Source organism: Ursus americanus, chromosome 4, assembly GCF_024610735.1.
Source record: "Ursus americanus isolate L20-20 chromosome 4, mUrsAme1.1.p, whole genome shotgun sequence".
Lineage (NCBI taxonomy): Eukaryota > Metazoa > Chordata > Mammalia > Carnivora > Ursidae > Ursus > Ursus americanus.
This window is the reverse complement of record NC_142130.1, coordinates 91,577,147-91,590,511: the sequence shown is the minus strand read 5'-3', so window position 1 is coordinate 91,590,511 and position 13,365 is coordinate 91,577,147. Positions and strand designations below refer to the sequence as shown.

The 13,365-nt window shown below is 36.6% G+C and overlaps 1 protein-coding gene across 3 annotated transcripts in view; it reads right to left on the bottom strand.

The window, feature by feature from the left end:
• The window catches only part of TTC3 (tetratricopeptide repeat domain 3), a 116,424-nt gene that overhangs the window by 88,035 nt on the left and 15,024 nt on the right, over nt 1–13,365 (bottom strand). For all 3 annotated transcript variants that reach the window (XM_087861793.1, XM_087861795.1, XM_087861794.1), the window contains exons 6-10: nt 12,652–12,705; nt 11,537–11,657; nt 9,698–9,783; nt 8,174–8,268; nt 6,967–7,029 (exon numbers count right to left, since the gene is read on the bottom strand). In XM_087861793.1, the coding sequence (XP_087717919.1) occupies nt 6,967–7,029; nt 8,174–8,268; nt 9,698–9,783; nt 11,537–11,657; nt 12,652–12,705 (419 nt within the window). The remainder of the gene's footprint in view (nt 1–6,966; nt 7,030–8,173; nt 8,269–9,697; nt 9,784–11,536; nt 11,658–12,651; nt 12,706–13,365) is intronic.

The following is a 13,365-nucleotide window of genomic DNA, read 5'->3' as shown; positions in this document are numbered from 1 at the left end:
TACAAATGTATCTCTTCCAGTGATCCCAGTGTTAGGGAGTGAGCCTATAATCCGTGAAGCGGCTAAAGGCAGAAATTTCATAATAGTTCCAAACACCAAACCATAAGCAACCCCTGTCCATTTTACCTCCAAAATTATCTCAAATCCTTCCACTTCTCCATTTCCACTACCATTACCCTGCTCTAAGCTACCATCACCTCTGGCCTAAAGTACTACAACAGCCTCCTAACCCAATTCATGCTGCATCCCCTCCAAACCCATTCTCCTCACTACAACTAGACTGATCTTTCTAAGGTACTAATCATGCCATCTCACCTCAGTTTAAAATCCTTTACTTACTTCTTGATGCTCTTCAAGGCCACAGTTATGTAGCCTACAAGGCCCTCCTTGGTCTAGTCCCTGACCACCACTTCACTCCTTCTCTGTATTCAAGCCATCCAGCACACTATTAATTCCATGAATGCAACATCCTCCCACCCATAGCCGGCCCACTGCCTAGAATACAGGAACAATGTCTGGTTTTGCTCATTTCTGACATAGCTAGAGGCAGAACTCCAATCATACTTATTTGAATCAATGCTGAATGTTGTTATTATGATTTATATATAATACCATAACTGCAGTACCATATTGTTACAAAAACATACCTTATAAATACCATACGTATTAGTGTGTATATATGTGTATACAGAGAGAGATAAAAACACTAACGTATTTTCACACTTACTAGCATATGACCACACCCTCCTACTAAAACAAAGTGAGCATAGTAAATTACATGGTGTGACTGCTCATCCCACCTAGTACAGCCAAGGGGTACATACTTTGAAGATCAGGTATGACTTGAGCAACATCTATCCATCTGCACAATACATCTATGAAAACAGGAACTCAAGCGATGCAAATGGTTACTTACTCTTGAAAACTGTGTAACAAAATGGTGAGAGTACTGAACAGTGGGTAAGAGAACATTCTAGCCTAGATGCTCCAATGGAATACATGTTACATGGGGAAGTGTTATTTCTCCAGCCTTCTCACCTATTTCTTCATATACAATATGGAATATTTTGCCCTAAAATATGTTAGGAGAGAATACGTATTTCTCCCTCCTCTAGCTTCCATGTGGATTTGCTAGATTAATCATTTTTTAACTCTCTCCTTCCCCACCCCTAACTTTTCCAGAGAATGAATAATGGTGGAGAGGGGCACTAATCATATGTGGCTTAGCCTCTTCTTTTCCTCACTCTTTGGAATCTTATAATGAACACCATCATATTACCAGATTCCCTTTTCCTCCAAGGTTAAAGTTCACAAAGGTCCCTGTTGCCAGTTCTGTCTGTGATCATAAGTGAACTAATAAGTTGCTTGGCTATCAGAATGTTCGGATAAGGCCCTACTCTCCAAAAACTGTCAGCACTGGAAGCAAGACTGGATCAACATTTGCCTTGTCTTCCGTTTCTATTTCTTAACTGATTCTGGACTTGGGAAGAAAAGAAGATGCTATTAGTGACTCTCTCAAACCATAATATATGTAAGAACTTCACAAGCCATAAAAGGATTATCACTTTTTTTCTTCCCTATTGTAAATCATCACTTCTAGGGCCTGACCAGACCAACAAAGAAATAATACTATTACTCCCCAAATTCCTAGATCTTACATGAAGCAACACAAGCAGAATTCAGATACAATGGTCAGTTTCTGCCAAATATGCAGTGACTGATAACCATCAACTAAATAAAAACATACATTTAAATCAAAAGTTAGTGTCTAGAATTAAAATTACACAAGCTCTGGGGAGCCTGGGTGGCTCAGTCAGTTAAGCTGCTGCCTTCAGCTCAGGTCATGATCCCAGGGTCCAGGGATCAAGCCCCACGTCGGGCTCCCTGCTCAGCGGGGAACCAGCTTCTCCCTCTCCCTCTGTCTGCCACTCTGCCTACTTGTGTTCTCCCTATCAAATAAATTTTAAAAATAAAATCTTAGAAAAAAATTACATAAGCTCTTTCATCCAAGTAAAAGCAATCAGGAGTTTATCTACATATATACTTGCACTTGAGTGTAGAATACAAGTAAAAGGATAATCATTACAAAGCTATACGGAATTTTTTTTTAACTGGAAATAATTTATATTCTAATACAAACTAACCAAAGCAAGAGTAAACTATTGAGTAAAAGACGATGGAGCCATGAACATAAATAAGGGTATCTCTCTATATACACTAATACGCAACAAGCTCCAAGATTTAAGTATTAAAAAAAAAAAAAGCAAGAAGTACAACAGTATGTGTAGTATGTTCCCACCCACGTTAACACACACACACACACATACACACACACACACACACACACCCATACATATACATACACATTACATTGAATCAAACGAAACTGCCTACATTCTGGATTATAAAAATGGCAAATTCATTTGGTTCAACATACTAAGTGCTTATATAGGCATAAGGTACTGTGGAAATACATAAAACACTCATACTGAAGCTCCCCACACACACTAGGATTTTTTTTAAGTAGGTTTCACACCCACCATGGGGCTCAACTCACGACCCCGAGATCAAGAGCCACACATGCTCTACTGACTGAGCCAGCTAGGCATCCCCACGCTAGTTTTTGAAATTCTCACAGGAACATACAACTGACTTGATTTATACCTCTGGCCTCAGAGAAATTCAGAAAAACACAAAATAAAACCAAAAACCAGAAATTACTTAAAGTCTATCTGCCTGCTATTAATCACAAGTTGGCTCTAATAGAAAAGAAAATATTATGATGGGTAAACACTGAAGGTCAAGGTAAATGCCAAAATTTAAAATTCCATAATTTTCCAAAGTAAATTAAAAAAACATCCGAGGCTAAGCTTTCCCTTTTTCCAGTTACATATCCCCCTACACAGTTTATCACACCGCATCAAAGACTTCAAATTTCAACATGTGAGTACCAGAAAGAAGAATGAAACAGTAAAGAGGCACAGCCTGATGATACATCTCGCATCTACAGAAGCCATAGATATGCCTAATTACTTTTTTTAGATTCTCCTTTAAAAGTATCTGATTACTTCAATTAAAATTATCACTCTAAAATTCCCTGTAACTGCCAAATTGTATTTGTAAAGTGAACTTTTGGAAGACGTGAATAAAAGGACATCTTAGCCACAATGGGCATTTGCACACAGTCCTGAGCCTAAAGGATTCGGCAGAAGCTGTGGCAGGAAGTAGCGTATTTCCACACAGCAACCCCCCGCAACCCCGTTCCACAGATTTCCCAAGTGCGACATCCGCAGACATGGAGGTGCACACGTCTGATGAATGGTTAAGAGTTCAGATGGGCTCTTGGCCTCACCTACATTGTACCACGGAAAGCGGTACAAACTGTGACTACCTCGCATTAAAGCCACCACCAGCACTTTGACCATTTCTTAATGAAGCACCTTCCCCACACATACCTCACCTTGGGCTCCCCACCATTAGTCTTAAAACACTTATCTTCTTTCGAGATTATGTTCACTTATTTTATCCTTGATGTCTTAGTGAACACTGCTTTTGTTGTTTTTTTTTTTTCATCTTACCATGTGCATTCTTAATTTTACTATATTTTTATCACATATTTCAAGTATACATAAAAGTACAGAGAATAACATTAATATAGTCAACACCCATGAACCACCTTAGCAAGATCTTAACATTTTGCCGTATTTACTTCAGATCTTTTTGCAGAACTCTGTTACAGTCGACAATCACTGTGTACCACTTACTCATCTCCAATCCTTTTCCCTCCTTCCCTCCCCAGAGACAGCCACTCCACTGGTGTTTAACATGCCCATGCATTTGTAAAACATTTTTAATACATACTATGTATTAACTATGATATGTTTGTCATTTTGCATATTTTGACATTATATAAATCACATCACACCATACAAATCATTCTGCAACTTGCTTTTTCACTCAACATTGTCATCATTTTAACTGCTGCATAAAATTCCATTGTATGAATATACCATCATTTCTTTATCCATTCCCCCATGGATGGACATTTAAGTTGTTTCCATTTCTTTACTCTTACAAACAATGCTATCGTGAAGGCTTGTACGTATCTTCTCAGGTACACATCTGAGTTTGGAGGACAGGAGCCTAGAAGTGGGCTGCAGAGTACACACATCTTCACCTTGCCAAACTGCTGTCCAAAGTGATTGCACCAATTTACACTTTCTCCAGCCGAGTATGCAAGTTTGCTTTGTTCCACATCCTCTCAAACACTTGGTATTATGAGGTTTTTAAAATTTTTGCCAATCTGATGAACATGAAAAAGAGACTCAAAGTTTGTAATCTGCATGTCTTATCAGGATACTCATGTTTATTGACTATTTGACCATTTATTTTTTAATTTTTTTTTTGGCTTTCCCATTGCCCTTTGATTCTACTATTCCATTTTCATCGGGGTTAAGAGTAGAAACTCTGAATCCAGGCTGCCTGGGTTCAAATTCTGGCTCCATCACACCCACCTAGTTTCTGAGGATACTTTGCTTGACCTCCCATTCCTGTTTCCTCATCTATAATGAGACAGCAGCACCCACCTCACCAGGTTGTTGAGGGCTTTTTGAGCTTGTATGCATAAAGTGCCTATAACAGTGCCAGGGAGGTTGGATGCTTTACCCCGAGGTGTCCCACAGCTGCTCAGCTAGATTCCCAGGACAGATCTACCAAACCTCAGATGTGAGAGCTTCAAAACATCTCAAGCGTGGTAACTCAGCTAAAGGGCGTGGGTCCTTCTGTTTCAATGGCACGCGCAAATCACTGGCAACGTGTTCCTTTCTGAAGTCACATTATCTACTCACTTGATCAGGAGTGAGATGTACTGTAGACTCAGAAAACATTATCCCTACATTACTGAACAAGTCATATAAACAAGGTGCGAGAAGGTGGGAAACACCAACGAAACTGTGCACAACGTTTCTGACATTACGTTGGCATCCAATACGTATCGGTGATTGCCTGAGAAGGATATGTTGCTGACCTGAGCTAGTGAAAACGTCGATGGTGTTGACCCACAAGCTAGACTACCAGGAAAGAGGTACAAGGATGGATGCACAACCCTGCTCTTGACCTTTTCCTCACCGGGCTACCTGGCTTCTGTATTTCTACTTTGATGCACCTCCTTTGCAGCGCAGTTTTAAGAGGATCTTCCTTGAGTGTCTAGCATTCAACACTCATGAAAGAGGGCAGAAACCCCCCGGCTTGCCTCTCCGCTCTCGGAGCTCCCCTACGCAGAGTGGATGACCTTTCGCCCAATCAAGGTTTCGATTTTCACAAGAGGCTAGCCAAGTTGCCAACCTATTCATCTTGAAAGCACACAGATTCACCATCAAACAGCACAGGATATCTGCAATTCTGGACCTAGCCAGACGCCATAACCTAAGGACATTTGCAGCTCATTTCTTGTCAGAACCAGTTGAGGACAGTGGTATTGATGGAAGACTGTGTCCAGCCCATCCATTCCTCTAGTCTAGATAGCCTCGCTTTATCCACGGCTTAAGCCATCTAAAAGCTGCATAACGTTAATACAGCGGTATTCTCCGAGGTGGTTGGATTACTGGTGATTTTTATTTTCTTCTTTTTAAACTCTTGTATTTTCCAAATTTTCTATCATGAGAATGTGTTCTGTTTATAATAAAAGAAAAACAAATGTTATTTTTAAAAGCTACATACTTGGAATATATTCTCTTCCCCATTCCCACCCTCCCACATCCCAACAATAAGCACTTTAACTAAAAAGCACTATCAGACTCTCTGCTTTCATCAGAAAATTCCACAAAAAAATTTGTGAAACCCAAAACTGCACTTTCGGGGAGCTTTCTGCTTTGAACAGAAATGTTGCTGAGGTTCTTCTCTACTCCATCACCCAGTTCCTGTTACTTGTAAGCCATGTAAGAAATTTCTTCCAGAACTAAACATCAGGAAAACTGTTTCACCTGAGCAACTTCTGTCCTCTTTCTTCATGGACAGTGAGAAGCATGTAACTTGTCAGGTTTTCTCCTTTTATTTTGGGCAACAGAAAGGTCAAATACAAGTATGAATTATAACTAATAACTGTGCAGGACCTTATCCCTATATAGCTTTACTCTGAGGATCCCCAGCTCTAAATTGGTTTTTCAGTTTGTTTCGTTGTGTTTTTAATATTCTTCTACCGAACAGATTTATTCCTGAAGCCACCCTAAGCCCTTCTTACAGTAAGCCAGGACATAATTAAATGTAACAGCATCTGCTTCTCAATATTAATGCTTGTAATTTATATCCTAAAAATTTTTAACTGAGGGACAACAAAATCATGGTGCAGTGTCAACAATCTTTTTCAACTAATAAATAAAAACTCAATGCAACATAAGAAACTAAGAATTAATCATGTAAGAAATTAAAAGAATTAATCACGTTTTCACTCTGATGGTTAGACCATTAAATTTCTTTTCTTTCTTTCACTTACAAATGAAATTTACTTAATTTTCTTATATTAAGATATAGAAAATGGCAAAAATTCTTCCAGAATTATACAGATTAATTAAGAGAGCAAAAGGAGATAACACAGGTAGTATAAACATAGACTTCAACATCATTAAGATCTGTGTTCAAATTTTGACATCGCTACTTATAAGTGTAAGTCCGCCCAAATGTAAATGTGGAGAATAACATTACCTATTAAGTGTGTTGTGAGAATTAAGGAACAATGTAAAGTACTTAAAACAGCAAATAAAATATCAAAAAAAGTTATCTACTCAATCAGAACAGCTCCTGCTGTCATCGTTGTTATGTATAAAGCCCACAGAGCCCCTTTAACCATTTAACTGTATCTGACAAAAAACTACTGAAGGATTTTCTTTATACCTGCACAACAGAAATAATTTCTCAAAAATAGGTATTTAGCATAACAGCTCAGTGACTGGGGTACTCTTACCAACTTACCTAAACTGTCCAGTGCGAAGAAAACAAAGAGCTCGGTTACCATAAAGAAGGTGATTTTCAGGTCTTTAAAAGAAATAATGTTTAGTCAGTAAAGTATATTAGTCAGTAAAATACATTACATACAAAACAAATAAAAAGCACACAGAAAATATAAGGCATGAAAAACTTTTCAAAAACTTTACATCCGTATGGCAGAGCAGAAAGAATATACGATCTGGAGACCTAACTGGCTAAGTCCTAGTTCCTTTACTTCCTCCCAGTGTAACATTGTTTAAAAACCAACCTAACTTCACTGTATTCAAAATGTTCTACCTTTTCTGCCTAGCTCATAGGGATGTTGCGAGGATCAAATGGGACATAGTAAAAAGCTAGCAAATCACAAGTATGATGTAGGTGTAAAGGACAGAATTATACTTCTATTAAGTCAGGACTATACCACTCTGACAAAGAACTCTGACAAAGAAAGTCTGTAAATTTCAACAATTTATATAGCTTCATTTCAAATTTTGTCTTTTCTAGTTTAATGTCTTTCCTTCCTCAGAACAGAGCAGCAGCCTTCCAGACGTGGTGTGCCACCCTGATTCACTCACTCCCCATGGAGACAGGCAAGGTAGGAAAGAGAGTAGATGTCTACAGCACATCCTCCAAAGACTGCTACAATATTAGATGGTCCAGCTAAGACACCAGTAGGAACCAAGTATGATGCAAACATGCAGGAATGCTACAAAATTCTAGCAGCTGAGCAAACAGAAGATGAGGTAGAGAGAACACACCACACTCTCAACAATTCCAACTATTATCCTTTAAAAGTTCCCTCTTAGAAAGCAAAAATTCCTGAATGGGTGACATCTTACGTATTAGTAATTAACCCTTTCTGATTAGCTAATAATTTGGAAGGTATTAGCTGAAGGCAAAATGAGAACAAGAAAAAACAGGTGACCTATACTGGAAAGCTTGAGAGAGAGTGGGGCAGGGTAGAAGCGATATTCACAATTCTGCCTGACTTGCCTGAATTCTACTATTCAGTTAAGTTCATCTACCCAGGCCATCCCTAACGCTTCTAATGCCTAAGGGTGAGAAAATCGATTCTACATAGCAAGTTGAAGATACTCTTTCCAATTCCTCGCCTTGCTTTTATTTCTCCTGACTAGCATTCTAATTTGATCTGCCACACAAAAAGGATCTCATTGTTCTATTTTGCTCTTACCTATATTCAATGGCTCTGGTGTAATAGATAATAGCTATATCAAATCTTTCTTTTGAAAACTCTTCATTTCCTTTCATTTTCATTAGCTCTCCTTGCTGAGAAACCAAGGTGAAAGAAGACCCATCAATGAAAAGCAAAGACAATCAAGAACCCCAATATCTAGGAAAAATAGCTCTGGGCTTTTATCTCTAATAACAGAAATAAGCTGGGGGATTATTTTTGTAGAAAATGAGAACCCACTACCTTAAATATTTTGGTATATTTATTTAAAGAAATCTGTTTCTGATGACTCAATGCTAACTTTGTTAAAGGAATATTAACAAGTAAATAAAACCACCACATTATGAATAACTACTAACAATTTATGCCCGTGTGTATAGCATTTGGCAGGCCCACTTTTAAAAATACCTATCGAGCCTGCCATATAGCAGAGAAAAAAACAGATGCAAGGTGGGGCGCCGGGGTGGCTCAGTCATTAAGCGTCTGCCTTTGGCTCGGGGCGTGATCCCAGCATTCTGGGATCGAGCCCCACATCAGGCTCCTCCGCTGGGAGCCTGCTTCTTCCTCTCCCACTCCCCCTGCTTGTGTTCGTTCCCTCTCTCGCTGCCTGTCTCTCTGTCAAATAAATAAATAAAATCTTAAAAAAAAAAAAACAAAAAAAACAGATGCAAGGTAAAACTTTAAGCTGGAAAATGTGGTATTATTCAATAATCCTGAGTGCTTAAAAAATATCTATATAAATTGGTAGCATATAGGCAATGTCAAATAGATTAATTGCCAAAAAATGAGGCAGCCAAATTAGCAAGAATGAAATCAAAGATGCTACAGATATAATGGAAACTTTTCACTTCAAATACTCACATTTTCAAAATAAACAGATTAAAATAAACTGGATCCTATAAATGGCTTTAGTAAGTGAATTAAGCAGAACATTAAATATTTTTCCTAAACCCTTCTTTAGAAATTTAATTGAAATCGTATTTCCCAGGGAGCCTGGCTGGCTCTGTCTGTTGGTATAGCATGTGACTCTTGACCTCAGGGCTGTAAGCTTGAGCCCCACCATTGGGAGTAGAGATCACTCAAAAATAAAATCTTAAAAAAAAAATTTCCTTTGAGTGAATTCTACGGCATATGAATTACATCTCAATAAATCTGTTACTAAAGAAAATTATATTTCCTCAATTAAAAACCTTTTAGTTTAAAAAAAATCAAATTTCCATTTTCAATTAACTCTTAAAATACATATAAATATTTATTATTCACTATTCTACAAATTTAATGTACTAACATACATATATTTAAAATTCATATTTAAATTTAAAAATTCTGATCAAGATGTTGTTTTCCTCTTCAAAAAAAAATTCCAATCAAAATTTATTAAAATTTTCCCTCAAACATATTACTGAATTTTATAATAGTTCCTTGTGTGCTGACAGACAGCAGTTTTATTGAACTTTCTTTGAATGTTTAAAGTTCCAAAACATAAATTTTAAAATATATTTACAAGTAAATCTTTATTCTCACCTCTATACAATCCGCACAATTTTGAGTTTTAAATTCTTCAAGCAAATTGCAGTTTTCTGTTACAACTTTAGTTATGTGATACTTGTCTAAATTTTATTTTTAGGAGAGAGTGAGAGAACATTTGTTTATTAAAAAAAAAAGCAAACTGGTATTGTTAAAGTTCTAAAACTTCGGTTACATAGGTCAGTCCATAAGGTCAATTAATTATTATACTTTCTAATAACATGTTTCTTGTAATCTTTTACATGTATCAAATAATACAACTTAAAGTGAACAAATGATAAAATGTTTTAGAACACATTAGAGTCATTGCTTGTGAATCTAATCTGCTTTATTTCTAACATTTAAAAAAGCACTTATTATTACATTAGTTCTAATCGTAGTTAAAACAAATCCTCTGTCATAATATTCCAAATAGGCCTCATAATTACTAAAGTTAGTTCAACAAATATTACTGAGCACCTATGGTGTACCTGGCACAATGTTCAATAAAAATGTCTAAAAACAAAAACCTGGAAAACTCTCTAAAATGTATTTAATGCAACAAATAAAGTATTTTAAATATCTTAATTCAACATTTTGACTCTCATGAATAAAATGTTAAAATGTCATTTGAAATACTATTCTTTTAAAAGTTTAATAAAGAAATTAAAACGCAGTTGGGTAATCACCAAAATTTATGTTAAAAGTTTGTAAGACTTCATTTTCTGTATTTTCAGCTGTTCTATAGATTTAAGTGGTAATAATTTCATCCCAACAAAACTAGAGCTAAGCCTCTAGCCACACACACACATTTCCAAGGTGAAAAAAGTATCTAAAATCTAAATTTAAGGAAGAATTTCAGAAGTTCACCAAATAAGGTAATTAATAAGGGACAGAGTAAGATTACAGAATAAAAATCTGGGCTTTGAAATCAGGGAGACTTGACTTCTCACTTAGGTTCTACTACTCAATAGACTGCAGAAGTATCATTTAACCTTCCAAAGCGTTAGTTTGCTTATTTCTAAAATAGGGAAAACAGCAGCTACCTTACAGGACTATTGTAAAGAAGAGATCAGAGAGAGAAAGAGAATGTCACAACCAAGCCCACATGGGTGTCCAATACATGATATTGGGCCTCTACTTCTACCATAAAATCTACCCTATAATTACATGCCTCCAGAACAATGAGGAGAACCACCTCTATCGATGTAATACAGCCCAGTATGTAATATCAGAAAAACCTGTCTTCGTGTTGCAGCCTAATTTCTCTCTACCACTTAGATAAACAATATAAAATCTGATCTCTTCTCAAGTGGTGATGGCAAATTACCAGTCATCAACTAAAGAACCAAATATTTTCTGCTTCAAGATTCCTACAGCTATACTATAAAAACACTAACATTCAAATGCTTTAGAGAAATGTATTTCACAAAGTTAAAAAATATACAGAAGGCAGTTTCATTATACAAAAGAGTTAACAGAGTCATCAGGAAAATGAAAATTATAATCTTAGCTCTGTTACTTATTTCTCTTTTCAATGAGAATACAGAGGCCCCAGTTGTGGATTCTTTTTTTGGGTATTATATATATAACTTATGGCATTCACTTGGTAGGATTTTTAGAAGTATGACATCATAGAAATCATTAAGACAGGAAATACAGAATAAAGCTAACTATGAGGTTATAGTTCTCTTACTCAGGGTTTTCTCTTACGCACAGTAGGAAAAGATTTTTTTAAGAGAAAACATTTTTTAAAATCCTAAGATAAATAAGAAATCACATAACCACACATTCCATTTCTCTAAATAATGCCTTTAAAAACTGAGTCAAGTGACAATTTAATGCATTTATACTTACATTCAGTAAAGAAAATACTTAACATAGGCCAACAATTGTCAACTGCTCCTAATTTAGGTAGAATTGTTACATCACCTGTGTATTTCACCCAATTCAAAGCTTCTTCCATTGCCAAGATTTTCTGTATCAAAAAGATGGATGAAGAATGTGATTTGGGTATTAATTTTAAATGTACATGTGGTACCATAAATTTAACATACAGTATTTCATATTCTTAATAAAAACTTAACACAATCTTGTATTTTCGTTACTCATGCAACCTAGAATAGCTGGACCCCAACGTATAAGTTAACAGATACCACGGCCTCACATATGTTACATCTTCAAATAATCTCAGGCTACCCCAAGACACCAGGATGCTGCTTCAATCACTACAGACTTGGAAGCTGAGGTTTACAACCTGGCCAGGGGCTGCCCTGGGTAGCAGGAGGGTCCAATAATACAAGGCGAATGAGGGGTCTCAGATCTCATCTAGGACTTCCACCCTTACTGCAAAGTTAAAGGTACAGATTAAGGTTCCTGAAAGGGACTGTGTATTTTAAATGGTCTATGGCAAACAGACAAGTAAGGAGATAAAGAGGAGGAGGGTGCAGCTGTGCAAATGAGCATTCAGCGCAAAGATCTTCAGGAAGAGTCAGGAGTTCACAGGAATGTTATTCGTACTTCTACTCTGAAATGACTTCAGAAGTTAAGTAAAACAGTTATCAATGCTCAGGTCAGGCTTAAGGGAAGCAGATAGATATTTATGTTACCAGTAGCATTAAAAATTGGCTTATTTTATCTGGAGATTATCTAGTAATTACATATCAAAAATGTTCATACTGGGGACATAATAATTTCATTTGGGAGAATATATGCGAGATAAATAATCTAAAAAAGAAAAAAAAAGAATCATTGTGTAAAAGCAACCCCAAATTATACTACATATATGGGGGGAGGGAATGATGCAAACCCCCAAAATAAGGAGACTGCTTAAGACAAAATACAGAAATCAATACTAGCAAATACTACATGTGAAACACTAACACATGAACCCAATTCATGGAGCAATGAGCAGTGAGATAACTGCCATTTATCAGCAATGGTTGTGCTTGCTTCCCGTGCTTAACACTTACATTTTCTATTTTATAACCAATTCTCAATAAGCCTCCAATAAAGAATGAATCATTCTGCAAAACAAAACAACAAAAAATGAACCGTCTTCAATCAGTTACACTTGAATTTTCCAGTGGACAAAAAAATCCTCCATTTCAGGAACACTGCTATGTGTACATACAGTCCACTTCCCACAAGCACTTTCACGCCCAATTTACCTCCTAAGAACTCTAAGAATTCAGAAGTAGTCTTATATTGGCTTCTAATAATAAAATGGCTTAGTGTAACTTTTAGATGTAAGGACTTTAAAGTTCATTACACCAAGATTTTTTATGAAACTATACCGGCTAATATAAGGAATAGCAACAGATTATGAGCAGGAAATAAGCACTTGGTTCCATAACCAACTGAAATAAGAAAAACAATCAAATGTCTTTCAAGGGAAAAAACCCTCAGTGTCACACAGGGCACTGCCGCAAATACTATATAATAAAAAGTTTACCCCATAGAACAAATATTTGTTGTGATGCTGCTGACAGTGGCATGATTTTATAAGAAAGAACCCATCACTTTCAGTGACAAAAGTTCCTGTGAACCAGGAGCATTCTTTCGTCTGTGACAAATTCCATTTTCTATCCTTTAATGACGAGGAATGGTCCTGGATCTCATCATTCATGTCAGAACCAGGAAGACCACCGTCTACCTAATCTCTCAAATACATAGCACAAATTCAC